Source organism: Phaenicophaeus curvirostris, chromosome 5 (genome assembly GCF_032191515.1).
Source record: "Phaenicophaeus curvirostris isolate KB17595 chromosome 5, BPBGC_Pcur_1.0, whole genome shotgun sequence".
NCBI classification, from domain to species: Eukaryota; Metazoa; Chordata; class Aves; order Cuculiformes; family Cuculidae; genus Phaenicophaeus; species Phaenicophaeus curvirostris.
Window position 1 is genome coordinate 57,566,277 of NC_091396.1, and position 20,959 is coordinate 57,587,235.

Genomic DNA, 20,959 nt, shown 5'->3' on the forward strand with positions numbered 1-20,959 from the left:
GGTAGAACAAGAAATAAGATCTAATGCAGTCACACCAGAATCCTGCAAGTGTTGAGATGCAGATTCTTAAAAAAAAAACAACCAACCAAAATAATACAACAAAAAGCCATTGACTGTAAAACCTCTGACTGGGTGAGAAGAATAGTTATTTTTTACAAAGACATAGCTAATAAAATCTCGGGAGAGCTGAGAGCATAATGGGATGACTTTTATTTTAGATGACTAGCATTTTTATAAAATCCTTATGTTAACGTGTATTTTACTTCATTGTTTGAGCTGCATCTTAACTGATGAGAATAAAAAGTTTGTCAAGCTCAAATTGATGCTTAAGTGTTGGCTTAGTAACTTTCACATTACCTGCTACCCACTGTGTTCTTCCTAAGTGTGTGACTTCTAATACAACGTTGCCCCTTGCCTGCCTGCTCAGTGTTTGGTTTCCATCTTTTTTTTGTTTGCAGCAGCAGAGGTGTTTAGCTACTGGAAAAAAAAAAGCTGGTAACTTTGCATTTATGAGCAGAGGAGGTTTTTAGAACTATTCAAAACCCCATAAAAACTGTCTGCAAAATGTCTTTTTACCTGCATACTTGGTGGGCAGATTTTTAACCCCCCACCCAAGTATGTTTTGCACAAACTTGTTTGTGTCTTTTAACAGCAAAATTGTTTTGTAACACAGCATCACATTTAAGTATTATGAATTAATAATTGCAAACTTTTAGATCTCAGGAGTTTTAAAATCTGTGGCATCAAACTGCAATAACTACTCTTTCCAAGTCTGCTTTTTAACTGCTGCCTTTTTAAATGCTGCCTTTTAACTCTGACCTTTTACAGTGCTAGGAAACAGTAATGTTACAGTAAGTTGTTACTGATAATCTGTGCAAAACTTCTGCACCACAATAAGGTGTGTGCATGCTTTCACTGCCCTTTTAAGCAACTACCAGTCACTGTTTGAACTTTTGATTAATAGTAAGATCAATGGCTTGAAGAAAACTAAATTTTATTTGCTTTTGAATCAGATAAAAAGTTGCTTTAGCTGTTAGCAAGATTATAGTCATATAAAAATATTCAGCAGCTACAAAAGCTGCATTAAAATCAAGTGTCCTATGCGATGGCATAATCTGCATGTTCTCAATAAAACTTGAGGCTAAAGTTATTAAATACAAGAGGTGAACACTTAAAAAATTTTTTACATCTAAGAAATATACAGATGTTGGCTCTCATTTATAGCATAATATGAAAACTTGTATTTTGTAGATAGCTTTCCATTCCTAATACAGAAGTTCAAAGAATCCTTTAATGTTATTTTTAACTGGCCTCCGCCTCCATCAGGTTCTAATAGGAAAAAAATACTTGGGAGGTTCAACAGGGGTGCTCTCTGAGCTCTGCCAGAACATATTCCATTCCATATTGATAACCTTTAGGAACAGGATACCTGAACGGGAGGCAAGCGGCCAGCACAGCCTTGTGGGGCTCTCCTGTAGATGGTCAGAGAAATGCACAGGAATGTTGAAACACGACTGGCTGTTGCTGCACAGCACAGCTCTCCCTGACACTCCAAGTAACTTTACAAGGTGGGCAGTAAGCTTCTCCTCTTTGTTCTGTAGCAGGTAAGCGGAAATGCTTTTGGGAGGACTTAAGTGCCTTCTGGTTTTCAGGCTGTTGACGAAACAACAGGAGTTTGAAATGCACTCTGTAAGATGCTTGAATGAGCAAGTTAGAGTCTACGCTTTGATATCTGATCCAATAAATCATAGAATAGTTTGAGTTGGAAGGGATCTTAAAGATCATCCAGTTCCAACCCCCCTGCCCTGGGCAGGGACATCCCACTAGATCAGGCTGCCCAAGTCCCCATCCAGCCTGGCCCTGAACACCTCCAGTAACACAGGCGGTTTCACCACTTCACCCAGGGGCCCGTAAAACCAAACGCCATGTACAAGGGGGTAAGAAAGTCAATTTGGTTACTCCAGAAAGATTTAATTTTGGCAATTCTCCACAAGAAGGTCCGTGTTGTTTTGATCTTTTCCTGGACTTCCCTAACTAACGGTTTAAAAATAAGTTAACAAGATTCAATTACTTTCTGAGAACATCTAAAGAATAAAATTTAAAGAGCAAATCCAAGTAATCAGAAGAAAAATAACTCATCCAAATACTACTTCAGCTAATGCTTGCTTGATTTTTCTTGCAATTTTTCATGAAGAAACTTCTTACAAAGCCTACATTGATGAACCCCAGAACTAAACTGGTGGAAAAGGTGGCTGCTTCTATGGAAGGAATGTTCACGCTTTCAAGGTTAAACACAGAGCAGGAAAGAATTTATAATTTTTCTTTGCTACTGTAATTTGTGGTTTTTCTGAGAAAAACCTCTATTTGAGAGCTTTTCATGTAGTACTAACTTCTAACTCACCTTGCAGATTTAGGGAACCCTTGAAAGTGAATTTGTTGAGTATTTTTCACACCTTATTTTGAACTTAAATAAAGCTTTAGTTTGCCAGGATTTTTAATTGGATTTTAATATTTTCATTTCCACTGTCAAATATAAGCTTAGGATTTTCCCAGATATTATCTAAATACAGGAAAATTAAGTTGAAAAAAATTATTTACTCAAAATATAGTCTGACGCTCTGAAAAGGCAAAAGTACACTTGTTGTCTTTGCTACAATTTAATCTGTAAAGGATTTTACTCAAAAGACAGAGAGAAAAAACGAGGATGACTATATTTAAAAAAAACCTGTGGGACAGACCCTCTAATTAATAGCAATGATGACAAGAGTCCACTGAAGGGATTATGTGGTATCAGAGCTTCTGAATTGTACCTGATACGCTGCAAAGCTTGCCGGGAGTGGATCTGCATCCGACCCAATAAAGATCAGTGTTTAGGCAGACAATAAAAACAAGTAATCAGCTTAAGCAACACATTTGTTTCTAGCAAAGAAGCTCAGTGTCACAAATTACTTTCTCTAACGGAGCTGACAATTCTTCCACTTAAATACTACCTGTCATTGACTTTCCTTCTAAATTTGCCACAAATACAGAGGTATTTGCCCTACTGTATCTCCTAGTAATCTTATTATTTTGTGTGTGGCCAAAGCTTGTGTATCAGCTGCCCTAAACTGTTTGGGGAAAAAAAACAAATAAAGAGAAAAACATCAGTTGTGCTGTAGGTGAAGTTCAGACTCAATCAAAGAATTACATTGATTGAATTATGTTCATTGTATTGCAAGCCAAGTATTAGCACTGTTAAGCAAATTCATTTCAGTCCACTTTAAATAATGAGTGCACAGCACTTCCCCCACTTTTTATTTTTAGTCTTCTAGATTGAAGTGATTTGAAGTTGCCAGAGCTCTTCAAAATAAGGGTGCTGTAATGCTTGATGGCCAGCAATTCTCTCATCAGGATCATATTTTATCATTGCACACAGGAGAGAGAAGCCTTTGGGAGACAAATTGTGTACAAGAGAAGGTATTCCTTATCTTTTTTTAAAGGAGAAATTAAAACTTGCAATTCTTTGCCTGTGTTAAGCAAGTTAAGAACAGTTATTCACCCGTGTTCAGAGGGAATTACAATTTACTGAAAAAATGATTCTTAGCTGATACAGGTAATTATTTATTAGGGACAAGCAAGTAATACTTGGAAAAAATGTTTTCTTTCCTAACGAGTTATGTCATTGGCCTTAAAGATACCATGGAAATAAAAGGCCAAATAAGATTGATATGGGCGCAGATTTCCTCTTCTCTGCCTACAAGGATCACAAATGCGTGACCGTCTCTGGGCAGGGATAGCAGACACTGCTCTTTGGTCAGCAGCTGTCACAACAGAATTAGATTTTTGTGGTGATTCCCTGAGCAGAAATTGTACAGTTGTACAGTTATATTGTGGATATTTAAACAGTGAGGTTAATAACTATGGGAGCACATACTTACTGCTTGAACTTGCTGAGAGTTTTGTTAGCAGAAGGGCCTGTAACGTCATAGATTTTTGAAATTTGGTCCAGTTCATTAGATCCAGGAAAGAAAGGCTGAAAACTGCAAGGTAAGAGATGTTATTAGCACTAGAGGATGCACAATTAAACTAATATAAGTGGCACAGCTGCCACTTTGGTTAAAAAATATTTAATTTAAGAGGAAGATAAATTTTAGCGTTATTAATTTGTGGACAGTTTTATGCCAGCCAGCAACTGAAGGATAACATGTGAGCAGGGGATCAATAAAACTGCATGTTTGGACGGAAAGGGTAGTTTGGATTATATAGCAGAAATGGTAGTTGCCATCTCCTCACAGGTGTGGGATAAAATATATAAAAAGAACCTTTCCCTCCTGGTGAAAGGCAATGGATGTGGGATTGTGTTTTCCTCTGGAGAAGTGGCAGATCCCAGAAGACAACATGTTTTCCTTGGTTTAAGACAGAAGAGTTAAGCTGTTCCTCTTGCTGTGTACGCAGACAGAAATACATATTTTAAGAAACATTCTACTCCTAACACACAGGTTCTTTGCAAGCCGCGATACCAGAAAGATGGTAATTTAAACTGCATTCCTGCACTTGATTATCAGTTAATATAAAACTAATGGAGTCCTTGAAAACATTGTTATCAACAGGACAATCTGATTATACAAGTCAGGTCCACTAACATTTGTTTCATACACATGTTGCCTTTTTCCATGTGAGCAGAGAATTTCCTTGGGTTTATCATTTAAAAAACATTTCAGTAGCACCATGTGATTCTTGAAGGTAACACTTTGTAGGAAGAAACTTTTAACTGTTTGCAAATTCAAACAGGTGACTGCACACTTCTCTGAATGTCTTCATAAAGCTTCATAATCCTGGCACCATGATTTGTAAGGAACAAAAAGAGGGAGACCAAGATTTGAAAGATAAGCACGGCTGAGTAAAAGGCTAAAAATTCTTACACAATGTGGTGTAGAGCATAAAGGCCTACACTAATGTTCAACAGCAAAAACTACAGGGGGCACTTAAAAGGAAACAAACATGTCCATAACTTCATTTAGCGTGGCAAGGCTGTTTCTTTTTTAATTCTGTAATTTCCAAACAACATCGCTCATTTTTCTCTGAACATACCTACCAGGTTTCTGAAAATGTGCAGTGGTTGCAAAGAATGAAATTTGTTACATTAAACTAATTTCATGAGGAAATATCTTTAAGGTTCTTTTGCCCTAAGAAAACTTCAGTTTGCACCATGTAATTTTCTTGCCACACTTCAAAGCCCACCTGATTCAAATTGAAATGGAAAAACATGGCATTTTTAAAGCTTTTGGTCCCGATTTACTTTTCAAAAGAACTGCCACATTTGGGATTTTTCTGTTAACAGTTTTCTGACCGAAGTAGAACTGTTTCTACAAGTTAGCAGGCAAAGCATAAGGGTTGTCATCTAATGTGATGGTGATGGCAGCAGCTGCACTTACCATGTGGAGGAGGAGGGAAGAAGCAAAGCAAATGTTATCACTCCTGGTTGCATATCAGAGACAGCAGTGTGGGAGGAGAATAAAGAATTGCTGCTGTTGCTAGGGCACAAAGATATTGAAGAAATACTCATGGTGGTTATTTTTTTTTCCTTGAAGACCAGTGATGATTTTTTTGAGTTACAGTTTCACCATCATCAAAAAGCTTAAAGGACTTTAATCTGGGTTTTCGTGAACTCTCCCTTCATCAGAATCTGATTTCAAAATATGCCAGGACTTAAGATCCTGGCACAAGCATCTTAAACATACTATATTTTAAATCAAAGTAGTAAATCAGAGGGACTGGATTCTCTAATCTCCTCTGGTTTTGCAGAATAGTAAGTCAAAAAAAAATGGGAAAAAATTTATCACCAACTGCTCAACAAGCTTGAGAACGCTCAGGAAATGAGCCAAAGTCTGTTCAGAGACAAAGCAGAGAAAGCACATTTTTACCAAACTCAAATATGAATCGAATGGGAAAAACCCCAACCAAACAAAACCAAACAATAAATCAGCCAACTGCCTAAAATCTTATTTGACTTGTAAATAATATTTGTTGGTACTGTATTCTCTTGAACATCCCACTGCTTTATTACTAACCTGCCATAGGATGAACCGAGTGCCAGACAAGACAGCTTCCACAAAACCATGGAAACAAAGATCATATTACCCATACCACATGCACTTTGAGTTATTTACCTTTCATTTTCTTGATTAATAATAAGCAAGGCCCTGTGCTGAACAGTGTACCTGGGCATTTCACAGCAGTCACAGCCAGCACTGGGCTATCAGTTTTGTGACTATAGTAGCCGTTTGTAAGTAAGCATTCAGGTGCTGGGTACCAGCATGTGGAGATGTTGCCTATGTGGCTGCTTAGCATAGATACTCCTACAAGATCCAAAATCTCCTAACTTCAGGGTATTCTGCTGCAAAAATAAGTGAAGTTTTTTGACAAATTAGAAACACTGAAATATTCAAGCAAAATTTTTCCTTAAATGTGTGAAGGAGTCATCGTGAAAGAAATCACAGATTACTTCAGCGATAAACTTTCAGAAATCCCAGGGGAAGTATTATAGCAGTAAAACCGCATTTAAATAGGAAGTAGCTCCAGGTTTGAAGATAACTGTGTCCCATAATACATGCAAATACTGTTCTGTACATCATTAAAAGGAAGAGCTAAGAGTTAACTGAAAAGCATATGGTCTGTTACTGAAAGGAAGATTGCTAAATAGGACATCTGGATTAAGTTATTTTCTTAGAGTGCCTGTGTTTAGCAGGGACATAATAGGTGGCTTTGGCTTCTCTTTGTTACAGTTTCTCCTGTACACTTCCAAATCTTAAAAGAAAAATTTATCTCCAGAAAGTAATTTCGTAAATTGATGTTTGAAATCCTTGCTCTTCAGACATTAGCACAACAAGATTCTGAAACTGTCAGGAGACTAGATTTCAATAAAGAAATCTTCTGAAAGGCAATACCTTCTGCTCTCTTTTGTATAAATAACTTCCACTAAATGTAGGAACTGAACCCTATCACTTGTTTCCAGGTTAACACAGAAAGGAAAATATAAATTAATAGAAGACTAAGAACAGGCTTTAAGATTGGAACACATGCAGGCTGTAAAGCTTCTGATTCATATTAGGTTTTAGCCAATAACAAACTTGCTCGTTCATTCCTCTACATCAGGCATATGGTTTTAGAAACAACTGCCTATATATTTTTTACAAACTATGCTTTTGTTCATGAAGAAGATTACCTTTCAGAGTAAACAGAACAGTACTGACGTACTTTGCTTTCAGTTAAATAGTCTCACATAAAATTACTACCTTATTAATATGTTATCTGGTTTCACATCTCTCTGAAGTATGCCATCTCCATACCAATATCAGCACACCAAAGAGAAAAGTTCAGTAAAAAGATAAACATTATCACTGTTTCAATTTTTTTTGTAAAAAAATAATCTTAAACACTAACACGTTCATCAAACTTATTGATAGTATAGGCAATAAAAATGAATTTTGCCACGGTGATGAGAGAACAGCAACAGATATGAGAACAGGGCAAGGGTAAGACCAGGAAGGCAAGGCCAGGCTTTCTGCTATTTTTCTCTCCGGGGCTAACAAGGACTGCAAGGGCCACCCGTCCCACGTGGGCTGGGTGCAGCAGGCACTGAAACATCTCTGGGGGGCTGGCACAGCACAGGCTGCCTACTTGCTGCCTCGCAGAGCTCTGCTAGAGGCTAAGATGCATCTGGCTCTCCTGCAGCAATCTGCGACCCCAGACAGTGGTAGGTCTCTGCTTAGAGATGACCCTGAAATAAATGTACCAAACGTTTATTGTAAAGCTGTTCCTGAAGCAAGTCTCTTACCTATATATGTGGCCAAGAGATTTGCAGAACTGGTACGTGGTGTTCTTAATTTTTTTTCAGGTAATGGCTCTCTCCTTCCTGGAATTAAGTTTCAAGTTGTACAAGTCCTTTTCAGCAAACGACAGAATACAAATTACTCTTCAGCTTCCAGTAGTGCACTGATATTACCTTTTTCAGTTATACTATTTCTGTTGTTTATAGCTAGCTTTGTAATCCATTTTCCACTCAACTTCAGACATAATTTAATTTCAGTATGCACCAGCAAAGCTCAGCTAACAATTGTCAATTCAATAGTCTGTAATCTGCCTTAGCTTTTACTGCATGGTTTTCTTGCAGTGTCTGTTTTCCCATGTTCTAACAGAACTGTAATATATCACTTCTAAATATCTAACTTCCTCTCTAAATAAAGTAACTGTCCTTAAGGTTCAAGAGTTACATCAATCACCTCAAATTACTGCAATGCTTAAATGACGGTGATTCACATTTGACTTGCAAATTAAAGGTTAACCTATGTAGTTTAGCTTGCTATTGCTGTTGTGTGATAACGATAGTTATAAAATTTATCTGTTTTTTCAGAACCATTTAGGAACGACTCAGCTTTTTTTCTTTTATAGGCTCCAAAGGCCTTTTAATCTTGCTGTAATGCCTTTATGTAACGCTGCAATGTCATCAACTGAGGCAGAAATGATCACATTTTTTAAAAACAAAGCAGGTACTGATCTGCCTGATGACAGCAGTATGACTAATTGGCAGGGGAGGAGGAGGGAGGCCATCAGGACACTAACTCATTGAGGCTACATGTCCTAGCAGCCAGCGGGACTTGTGTTCTGAACCGATCACAGTCCTCCTCCAGTCAGCCACATAATCCTCTAAGCAGGATTAGATAACAAAGCACTTGAAACAGAGCACCATTTACATCGGGAATTGTAGTATTATTACCTCAGAAGAGATAAATGGTGTTCTCAGCATCAGGATTTGTGTCATTTACAGTACAAAATATTTTATAAAATGCAGATTAGTACTTAAAAAAATCAGGTCTTCATAGAAGGAAGTCATGCTTGATAGTTTTTCATTACAGCTCACTAGTGAAATCTGGAGCAGATGCCCTTCTACTCCAGATTTATCATTAAAGAATCATTAAATTGGAAGTAATGATGAAGTGGATCATAAGGCAGTGGTACTCAAGGCTAGAATTGTTTTTGCTTAAGGCATCTTCCCCACCTCTCTCTGAGCTGTATTTGCTTCATCACTTTAAATGACCAAACTGGTCTGGATTAAAGAAAATACTGGTTTTCAGTTATTAAATTACTTGTGATACACCATATCTAATAGCAAGAGTATTATGACTTTCTGTATAGACAAATAGCCTTGTCTTGATTGAAGTAACATGAATTTGTCAGTTTATTAAGGAAAAAAACCCAAAAGGATAAACTTTCCAAATTAGTAGCATTACAGTGAAACGTTCTCCTAATTACAGACTTGCCTCCATACACCCTGCTAGATTAGAAAATAATTTTCTGTCAACCCCTGCTTCAAGTTTTTCTTCATTACAAAATTCTGTACAAACCATGTTTGCCTCTAAATTTTTCTAACTTAAAGCTTTTCAAAGTTGTTCTGCACCTGTATTAAACTTAATTTTGCAAGTTTCAGTGTAGTTAAAAGATGACAAGCGTTTGCATTGCTATAGAAATCTACAGAAGATAACAAATCATCTGAGATGTAACTGCTTTTGTACACTCTGAAAACTGTTTTGTGACAGAGCATCACTAATGAACACAATTTAATTGTTCTACAAATGAGTAATGCACACTTTCAAATCACAAAGCCACAAATTCAAAAGGAGCTTCTTCTACTTGCCATTGTTATCTAGATATCCTCAGTCAATAAGCATTCTGGCTCAAAACTAAGGTTAATTTTCAAATTAAACTACATAATTGGAATTTTTGCCATATTTACTGTTTGAAATGACTGCCACATTGCATTGCTTGAATTTGCAATAAGCCCTTCTACTCCAGATTTATCATTAAAGAATCATTAAATTGGAAGTAATGATGAAGTGGATCATAAGGCAGTTGTACTCAAGGCTAGAATTGTTTTTGCTTAAGGCATCTTCCCCACCTCTCTCTGAGCTGTATTTGCTTCATCACTTTTGCTTCATCACAAACACACAGTTGTTTGAGAGGAAAACAAACAAAAACCTCTTTCTGCTGCATAGGAAATTGTGGTGTTGAAAACTCCAACATTAATTTCTGAAAATTGCAAAACATTTGACAAATGAAATACTTTAATACTCCAAGATACTTAGTAAAATTTATTATAATCTCTATTGGAATCCTGTTGTTAATTTTCCCATTTTATTCTACAATTTGCAAAGCTCCACCCCATGTGCCAACACCTTGTATAAGGTGAAAAAATGACGTTGTATTATAGGAAACACCATCCAGATACGAAATCCAGACCTTAAAGAAGAACCAGAAATGTATAGAAGTTCAGGTAGACCCAGATTAATGTTTAGATAACCACTAAGCACAGCATTTCAGATTACAACTGAACACAGATTTCATTTTTAACTAAATCACCATGCCACAAAAAAAGGAGGTTTTTAAAACTAGGTGGCAGGAAAGCAGTCGTCTTATGAAAAACTTGAATTTTATAATAAATATATTTTAAAGTGAAAAAAACATATCCGACCACATTGAAACTCTTAGACTAATTTCCATCTGCATGCAATGCCTAATATAGCAGGCTTTTTCATAGGAAAACACTGAGAAATATAAGCAAATGAAAGCAAATTATTCTGAGGTAAAAAAAGGTAGTTAAAGAACAAACCTAAGCATTCTGATTTTTGAAGTACAGTATCTTTCCTAGAAGGAGAGGTTGCAGGACTGGTTTCAACTCACCAGACTAACTTACTGTCCAATGACGACTCCCTCCTATATGCTATTAGTCTGAATTTATAATTTAACAGCTTTATCCTGGAAAAATAAAATGTTTTATTAAAAACAGCAAATATTCATATCTGCTTCAATGATCAGCAAGCAACTGTATTTTAACCTCAAATTCTTATCTAGGTCAGGAACAGGGTTATTCCCTTTGTTAGAGATCTGAATACTCAGTGTCACTAACGTAATGTTTGAGAACAACTCTTTTACCTGTTCTATTACACTGAACGGCAGCTACGTGCTCAGTTATTTAAATCAATCTCCCACCTGTTAAGACATTACAAATTTTTAACTATTGAGAAAACATCTTCTTTTAATACTGAATCATAAGTAACTGCCCCTTTATTTGCTCTATCCAGCTCCTTTGGTGTCCATATGAGATCTGGTTTTAAATCAGCATTTGTTCAAAACACTTCTGCAGGAACTCTTCTTGAAGTTTTATGTTTTCCATTTGCTTCAACACAGAGGTACAGAATTTTTAATTGTAGGAGGTTTCGGGGAACGATGTTATTTTACAGACAAAACTTGGCATAAGACATTTTCACTAGATATAAAAACTGAAAATAATTATTAACTGATACAGTAGTTTCTGAAACAAATGGGAATAACTTTCTTGTTATATCATTACGGTCCTGATTTAACAAAGAACCTATTTAAGTTGTGCTTCTTGTTACACAAAGCAAGTATCTTGTGTTGTGCAGTCAAGGTTGTTTTGCTGTTTTCATGCAAAGTTCAACTGTAGGAATAGATGGCCACTGACCTGACTGAATAGAAATCTTGTGCATGCATCCATGTCTTAAACAAGCAGGTATATTGCTCTGGAAGGAAATAAAGAGTAAAGCAGTATGGCATAAAGTTTCCCTATGAATTTTATAATATGTAGCAGTGAACAACCAAGTGTAAAAAAATTCCACTTTGATCTATACAACAAGGGTTTGTGTGTTTCTTAAGCATATGCTACATACCTTTTATCAGCTCATAAATATTCATGTGCATAAGTTCACATATCAGTGAAAGGGAACCAGCTTTTTTATCAGAGAAAACAAATAAGGAGACTTTAAGCTAGAAAATCTTGATTTTTACATGATGTAGAAAAAAGTACGTAATTTAACTAGTACTGAAATGGACATTTTCATTTTTAATTGATATTTTCTCATAGAAGTTTTTCAACTTAGGGTCTGAGGTACCATAATTTTAGTTTATACTGTGCAAAGTGTCATTGCAAAAATTAACCAATTTACTCCGTGAAGCTATTTGAAGGCATCTTTTAGAGGCATATAACACTGCTCAGTATCAAGAAATTTCTAGTAAATTAACTGACACAATTTTACAATAAAAGGCAGGAAAGCCATTATCTCACACATGAAAACACTTTCTAGTTAGGTCCCCAGCAGTGTTCTGTTGCAGGGAAATGAGTATTTGACTGCAATCTGTGTTTTGCTGACAACAGCAGTTTTAAGTATTATCACAATATGATAATACATCTGACACTTCATTTCCCATTTCACTGCCATGCAGAGGCAGACTTCTTCAGGTCTTCAGTTTTCCTTATAAGACAATTGCAGTAAAGCACATCCTCTCTGCAATGCTCCATTACCCCAGACAGTACAAGGTTGAGGGCATGATCTACAATTCAGTTTGCACATAGAGCCAGGCGAGCTGGCCGGCCATCTGGATTGCACTTCATTAACAACACAGCAGCTGAAGCTGAGAATTCCAGAAAGCTAAGCTGCTGACACAATTACCGGCTTGCCATATATTAGTAGAAAACAGGCCTGTCAATAACAATACAGTACCAGAGCCCTCAGCAGAGGAATAAGACAGCCTGAAGAGCAAGAAAAAAACACTTTAGAGCAGTCAACAAGTTTTGTGTCAAGTACTTGACTAATGTAGTACATCTCTGCTGTTGCATAACAATGAAGCAGTAATGGAGTAAATACTATCATATAACCTGAGCTCCTTGTGAGACAGAAGGTATCATCAGAAGACGAAGACACCTAAGTGCCTGATGAGGCTAAGAAACTCAACTTCACCACTGATTGATTTCTTTCCAAATTCATAGTTCTGCCTAGCTCGGAGGTCTGAGCTTCTATTATTTGCCAAGAGATGTCTGTAAAGTTGCCTGTGAAATGATACTGCCAAATGGTTTCCTTGTATCCCCAGTTCAAACTGATGAGTCAAACCAAGATCCTTGAAGTACCAGAGCCTATTCCAGCAGATGAGCTCTGACTGTGCCTTACAAAAATACTGTCTCCAGCAGGTGTGATGTTCAAGCACTCACGGGATATGGGACATGAATTAAAATCACCAGCAAGTATTACATATCACAGTATAAAGCCAGAGAAAGTGAGAGGTACATCAGATCTTCTTAACAAAAAAAGGCACAAAGACTTCAGAATTTGTCAAATTTGTTTGTTTTTTCTCTGTTGGAATATAAAGCTGGTTACGTGCCTAAAAATTGCCTCTAGACCCAAAAATTACTGAATATGGTCCAAATAAAGGAATAAGAAAGAAAGAAAGAAAGACACCATACTTAAAACAACTTCTTGTAACATAAAGATATTAGGATGTGGACTCAGCCTCCTCAGCACTTGTATCTCCCTCTGATTATTCCCTTGCTCTGTACTAACAGAAAGGAAGACTGACTTGCAATCAGGGACTGGATTATAAATGTCTTTCTTCTCTGCCATGAGACTGTCAGAATCTACTCCACTTCAGCCGGTAATTGAACTTTCAAATGCAGGACATGATAAATTGTTTGCCTGCTTTGTTTCTTTATAGAAGAAATCAGTTATCAGGATAATGGCAGTCTGGAGTAGCTGGACTTACCCAAACAAGACAAGAAGCAACGTGTTGTGCTCCAGATATCAGATGCCACGCCAAGGAGCTAGCTGGGAAGAATTTCTGGGTTGCATAACAGTATGTAGGATACTGTTTACTCTGCCCTGGTGTAGTGTACATCATTCCAACTACTGCTCAGCACAAGGCAGAAAGTGACAATCTAGCCTTGCCAAACTTAACACTTAAAATTAAGTTTTGATGGTAACCTTTTACATGAAAAATATACACTATTCTGCTACTGTTTAATCATTATATAGCCCTCCTACACTTTAATAAACACTAGATGCTACAGAAACTCTGGGGAGGAAGCAGAAAACAGTTTTGCACACTGTTTAATAGATCAGAACAGGACACACGCCTTTTCACAGTCAGACTTAAAGATAAACACCAAAATAGCATTTTCCAATTTGAAACTAGGAGAAATACCTTGTACAGGCAAGTTCTGTTTAAAACAGTTAACTGTTTCTTAAAGACTTAATTACAAGAAAATAATTTATCAGTCAATTTATCAAAAGTTTAAGGGCCTAACAGAGGTTTTAAACATACTACAAGGAAAAAAAAGAGTCTGCTTATTATGTCCTGCCACTGAACTGTGTATTCTCTGCCCTTGATATAGTGAAGCAGTTAGTTTAAGTACTATTTTGATCATAAACTGGACAATGTGGTCAGCAGTAGATAATGCATAAATGGACCAACAGCTCTCTAACAACCCAACAGAGAATCAGAAGCCACATCACCCGGTCATAGTTCTCTTTTTAAAGAAAATTTACAGTCTTTAAAGTTCTGCGCTACATTATGAAATTTAACCCGAGAGCAAAATGCCCCATTTTACTTTGCATGTACAGATGGGTCACTCTCACTGATTTCACTAGGAACTTAATATATTTAACTGAGAATATAAAAAACCTTGTTTGACACACATATTGGGGAGAATGTCAAGTCTACGTCTACATCCACACAGCCCTCTCCTCTATTTTCCTAACTGATAAAAAACAAATATGAAGCAGAAGTCATGTTATACATGGACTAAGGATAAATACCGTGTTTTTAACTTGCATAAAAACAGTATTTAAAGTAAGACTGAAAAAACTACTGCCAAAGGGGAGGACTGACACATTTCTTCCTTCCATTATTATTTACAGGGGAAAAAAAAAAAACCAGCACAAGTATTTTCAGTGCCTTTGGAAAGGCAGAAAACAACTATTTAATCCTCATTATTCTCATCTCACCCTCGACCCAGTGGCCAGGCAGCATTTAGCATTTAGTACAGTACCCAAGGAAATAACCCCAATGCCAAAAGGGAAGGCCCTGCATAATCAGCAGCAAAGTTCCCTTTCTGTACTATATGTGAACCTCTTTAATACAAGTGTACTCAAAAAACTTCACTGTCTTAATTTCACATTTCCCCACTGAATTTAAATAAGATTTTCTGTAGTACTATGATAATTCTGCACACCTTGCAAAATGTTGTTTTGTGTGTTCACATGCATAGTACTTCCCATCCCCAAGATTCAGTGTCTTCAGAACATCCGAAAACCTTCCCTCTACCATCTTGTCAAGTGGTTTATATTTTAAACCCAAAAATACACTGTTTGTTTAAAATAAAAATTGCTACGAAAACTGCATATCAAGCTGTACTTGATTTGTTACATTCTGAGGAATAGAAAATTTTTAAATAAAAGTATTTTTGTTAACACATAAGGTATTTATGTATGTCTGAGACAATAAACTGCTACCACCTTGCTCAGACATGATGCCTCTGTACACAGTACTTCCTACCTTTTTTCTGCTGTGTGTTAGCAACCCATACCTGAACTTATTCTTTGCTTCTTTCACAAAAGCAACTTTTATTTACATTGTATTGAAAACATAAAATTATATTGAAAAGCAAGCGTGTCTTATCATTGTTCCAATGTAGGATTTTTTGTTGTTTTGGTGGGGCATTTTGGGGGTTTTGGTATTTCTTTTCTTATAGCAAAGTAGTTGCTGATTTTAAATCTTTAATCCTCTATAAAATTCAGACATTACTTTTGTACTAGGCCAGAAATAACACTTGGTATGGATAATGAAGTGTACCAAATATAAAGATGCGAAAATCAGTCTATTCTAGTTCTGCAGAATTTTAAGAGATGAAGCAGATAACATAAAGGTTATGAAGAAAAAATTATTTATATTAATTTCTGAGTCTTTTCCCAATTTCCTTCAGAATTGACATATTTTTTATTCCTCCTTTATTCGCCTTCAGCTTTGTGATTTGTGTTCCTTACCAATCCCACTGCCTGGTTCTTCACCCACTTTGTCCTCCTGTTTCCCTTTATTTTTAGCACATACAGATTCTATCCTTGATAATTCTTACAGTAATTTCATCTGAGCAAAACCCAGTTCTGCTTAGCTTTATGCTGCTGTTGCTTTTGACGTAGTCTTACAGATCCAAACCCAGTCGTTCTGAGGGAGGCAGAGCAGGAAAGCTCTTCTATCCCATTCAACCCTTTCTGCGAGTCAGAATAACTGTAGGAGTCTTAAGCAATGTCGACATCAGTGAATTCAATGAAGTGTAGTTGTCTGTATTAGTTACTGCGACAACAGTTCCTGGCATGGATCTGGCCTGTGACAACCATAACCCTCCTAGGCACCTTCCCAGCCTGACGTGAAGACTCCTTCTAAGGTCATTCCTAAAGCAGTTTCTGTCCTACTGCCTTGTTTTGGAGGATAAGAATTTACTAGCATAGATGTGGGCCATTTCATGCCAGCTGCACTTTGTATCCAAGAAGATTTCCAGATATGTTTAATTTACAAGTCTAAATACATCCTCACGGTGGAGAAAGCCTGCCAAGAAATTTTGCGGAGGGAAAAGTTACTCAGGCAGGGATGTTCTAATGCTGTCTTCCAACTCGTATTTAATTTGTATTGTCTTCATCTCTTTTCTCCTCCTCAACTTTCACACATACTCCTATTAAAAAAATGAAAGTCTTTCCTCTCCTTGTGATACAAATGCTTATATATTAATGAGCTGAAACCCTCCCCTTGCAAATCCCTCTTTCTCTAGTACAGTAGCAGCACTTCTGTGAGAATCTGCAGTTGCTCTTCAGATTTTTATCACCTGCTGCTTAGGTTTTCTAATCATTATCAAACATGCTGGATCATAAAATAACTGATTAGGCCACCTATATTTGAAAAACAGGAAAAAGAAATGTAATTTACAATCAAAGACACCATCTAATGCACTTTATATAGACAATTTACATATAGATCTATTTTAAAAGCAGAAACAGAATTTGAAAATTAATATGGGTAAAGGAGGCAATCTCCAACAGAGACTCCAGAATAGGGAAGAGACTATGAGACTGTTTAATTCATGTGGTTGTTATTTGATAAGTGGTCAATTAGTGCTTTAAGCAAGGTGATCCCCAGCCTTCATCACTCACTAAGCAATGTGACTGAGCCAAGAACACGCTCTGTCAGAAATCCCACTTTGCACCATGCTCTCTTCCCCCACCTCAAATTTTAATTTGCCAACTAAACAGCTAAATATAAGACGGGGACTCTAAATTCAGAATACTTAAATCTCATTCTTACAGAATTCTGAAGAAAAAGTGTCAATAGCAGATTTTTTTGGTAGCAACTGATACTCTCCAGCCAGCCAGATTTGCACTGGCTACATTATATGTTCATACGTCAGAGCCATTCCCTGTGGCAAAAATACCCAAGGCAGATACAAAAAAAAAGCTATTTGTTGACCTACTCTGTAATTCTAATAAGTGGCAATTGCACATTTAGCACATTTCCCCTTTCTTGAACGCAAGCAATTGATTCTCTGGCATAAAAAAACTTCAAATCATATTATCTGAAAATAAGATCTTAATATCTATGTCATACCTGCCATAGGTGTGAATGGACCAAAGTACTTGGGCAGAGAAACACAGGGAAAGCATTATTGTACATATTTATTGAAAACATTCTTAGATAGTCAGATAGTGTATGTTTATAAAATTGGATTTTGTTTATATTTTCTTCAGACACATACTTTGTTCCTACAAGAGAAGGCCAGATGACAGGAGAGGGCTCAAAATATGGTGTTTTTTTTAAAAAAAAATGTTAAGCTGAAGAGTTCTGATGGTGTAAGATGAAATAATTCTTCACACACTTTAAAACACTCAGCACATAAGTTTTTTCATGTAAGCATGTTGTTTTAATTTTTCACAACAGAGTGCTGTATGTACCAACTAAAAACTCCACACAGAGCAAAGAACTGAGGCTTTAACCTGGCACTGAAGATAGAGCCATCCAGTGAAAACAACAACAGCAAAGACCAGAGTAATTTCAACTGATTGAATTAAGCGCAGAATCAGCAATGAAAATTGCGTTATTTGAAACGTCTCTTTGATGCGTAAAATCGAAGTGTAAACTCTCAACAAAACAAGCCTCTGAAGGCGAGAGAGCTTTTCTCCCAGGGAGGAAATGAGAACGATCGTATGACGAGTTAGTTATCATTTAATGAGAAGCTAAAAGGAACTCAGACATTGTAAGGGCAATAACATAAAAAGTTAACACAGACTAAGAAGAAATAAAAGTCAGACTCCAAATGTACTAACAACTGGTAAAAGAAATTTTCAATTTGCCTGCACAAGCCAAGGTTTCTAGAGATTCTTAAAAGTCCACTTCAGCACCACATTACTGATCCTGTCAAAGTGACCAGGTAGCAAGAAAACACCACCAAAACAAGGGACTTCAACACAGAGAAAGCAGACAGTCAGGTCAAAGCACCGCAATGTTAAGCTATGAAACTTATTACAGCCACAAAATAAAACTAATTACCAAGTAATTTACCCAAATTTGTGGTATTCAAAGATGAAAAATGACAGAAATGGTAAACATTCAATCAGCATTTTAAGACTGAAACGTTTGAGGGTGAAAATAAATTAACAGTGTTTTAATTACACGTGCTTATAACATCAAAGAATAAAGAAGACCTCATCACTAGTCAGTAATTCTTACATTACATTTCTAATGAGATAGATGGTGCCTAACCTCTTCCTTCCTTTGCTTCTATTTCAGAGCACAAAGATGGTCAAGGCTTAGGACGGTTAGTGGAAAGGCAGATAAAAGTTAGACAAATGGAATGAAATTCCTTATAAATCAACAAAATAAGTAAAAATACACAGGTGAAGTTATTTGTAAGAATAAGCTGCAGCAATCTGAACTACCCTAACACCATAAAAGTGGCCATGAGAACCCCAGAGGTAATCGTTCAATAGAAGGATCGTTTAATGTGCAAGGGTCCAGTCATTAGACACAGGTCTTCAGCATTGCCAAGTTCACCTAAACGTTCTGATCAACCTTACGGATGATGAAATTAAATACCTGTATTACTCAAGATGGGACAGCACAGCAAGATTCAGAACCGGTTTCCAGCCATGTTCTCATTAGGGACTTGCTTTAATTATGGAATTAAAAACTACATCTACCTTACTGTAACTAGACAGCACAAAAAAACAATCACCAACCAGACCTGAAAAATCCAGTGCAAAATGACATAAAAGATAGCACTGCAGTAGCCAAACTGGGATATTCTAAAAACCTAAAGAAAATATTTTGTTGCAAAGATACCAAGGTGCAGAGGAAGAAGAAGACATGACGTTTAAATACAGCGCTGATGCATGTGGGAAGAGAGAAATAACAACAACAAACCAAAAACCAGCAGGCAGCTCAGCTTCAGCCACAGTTACGAGGCCACGGCACGTAATTATTGCGTTCAGAAACAGGCCAGATGCGCAGGGTATGAGGGGATTTAAGGCTGGCGGAGCAACGATGAGAAAAGCGTGTGAGGGAGCCCCGAGACAGACAGGGAGGCAGACGGGCCGCTGCTTCCCGGCACCGGGAGCAACGTCTGTCAGCGCCCCGGGGAAGGGGGGGGCCGGCATGCAGGGACCAGCGCTTACGTGCGAGATCCCGGAGCAGGCGGCGGCCCCAGTGCTCCCCGCGGCCCCGCACCGCGCAGGGCCGGCTGCCCGCCCCTCACGCCCTTCCTCTGGCTCCCGCGCTCGCCGCAGCTCCCAGGGCGGGCGGCCGCGCCCCTCCCGGCCCGCCGCCATGTTGTGTCCCCGTCACCCTGGCAACCGCGCCCGCCCCGCCCGCCGGGCCGCGCATGCGCCCCTCGGGCGGAGCCGGGAGGGGAGCGGGGGGGCGCCGCTCGCGCGCGGCTCGGGGCGAGGCACCGCGCATGCGCAGTAGGGGGAGGGTGGGGGGAGCGGGTCGCGCGGCTCGGGGCGAGGCACTGCGCATGCGCATAACGCGGAGGGAGCGCAGTGATGCACTGCGCATGCGCATCCGAGGGCCGCGCGTGCGCAGCCGAGGGTGGGAGGGGATAAGAGGAGAGCAGCGCGCGTGCGCGTCGGGGCGGGTGGTGAACGCGCAGCTGGGCGGGGCACCGCGCATGCGCAGTAGGGAGTGGGGAGCGGGATGCGGGATGCGGGATGCGGGATGCGGGATGCGGGATGCGGGATGCGGGATGCGGGATGCGGGAGCGGCGGGGTTGCTCGGTTCTTTCCTGCTCCCCCGCGGGTGCCGCCCGCCTCTGCATCGCCCAGCTGGAGCTCAGACCACGTCATGTGCTTTCAAAGCCGAGAGGAGTAAAAAAGGGAAACGTTAGGAAAAGGAGAACCATTTTTCCGTGTGAACTGGGGTGCCGACAGTGCGTTTGATACCGAAACGCCGGCAAATAAACTCGTTTTGGAGTTTTAGAAAGCGAGCGTCCTTTATGAGCCCCGGGCAACACGGAGCGATCCCCCATCGGTTGTGTGCAGCCAGACAAGGCAGACGAGGGAAAGGCAGTGGATTTATCTTCTTGGACTTCAGTAAAGCCTTTGACACAGTTTCTTACATCATTATGCTTAGGAAACTGTCAGCCTCTGGCCTGGACGGGCGCACACTCTCCTGGGTGGAAAACTGGTTGGATGGCTGGGCCAGAGAGTGGTGGGAAATGGTGTGAAATCCAGCTGGAGGACAGTGACAAGCGGGGTTCCCCAGGGCTCAGTTTAACAAGGCCAAATGCCGGGTCCTGCACTTGGGGCACAACAACCCTGTGCAGCTACAGACTAGGAGAAGTCTGGCTAGAAAGCTGCCTGGAGGAGAGGGACCTGGGTGTGTTGGTTGGCAGCGACTAAACATGAGGCAGCAGTGTGCCCAGGTGGCCAAGAAGGCCAATGGCATCTTGGCTTGGATCAGAAACGGCGTGACCAGCAGGTCCAGGGAGGTTATTCTCCCTCTGTACTCGGCACTGGTGAGAACGCTCCTCGAATCCTGTGTTCAGTTCTGGGCCCCTCACCATAAGAAGGATGCTGAGGCTCTGGAGAGAGTCCAG

At 38.9% G+C, this 20,959-nt stretch overlaps 1 protein-coding gene across 1 annotated transcript; it reads right to left on the minus strand.

Moving 5' to 3' along the window:
• Positions 1 to 1,482: 1,482 nt before the first annotated feature.
• On the minus strand, positions 1,483 to 19,691 carry MOK (MOK protein kinase). Its single transcript, XM_069858405.1, is given in 14 exon segments — positions 1,483 to 1,653; positions 2,991 to 3,102; positions 3,333 to 3,506; positions 3,918 to 4,019; positions 6,201 to 6,234; positions 6,237 to 6,307; positions 6,309 to 6,376; positions 7,262 to 7,320; positions 7,794 to 7,868; positions 7,871 to 7,894; positions 11,724 to 11,794; positions 13,294 to 13,383; positions 15,056 to 15,187; positions 19,591 to 19,691. Coding segments are annotated over 14 exon segments (1,284 nt in total).
• Between the last annotated feature and the right edge of the window lie 1,268 nt (positions 19,692 to 20,959).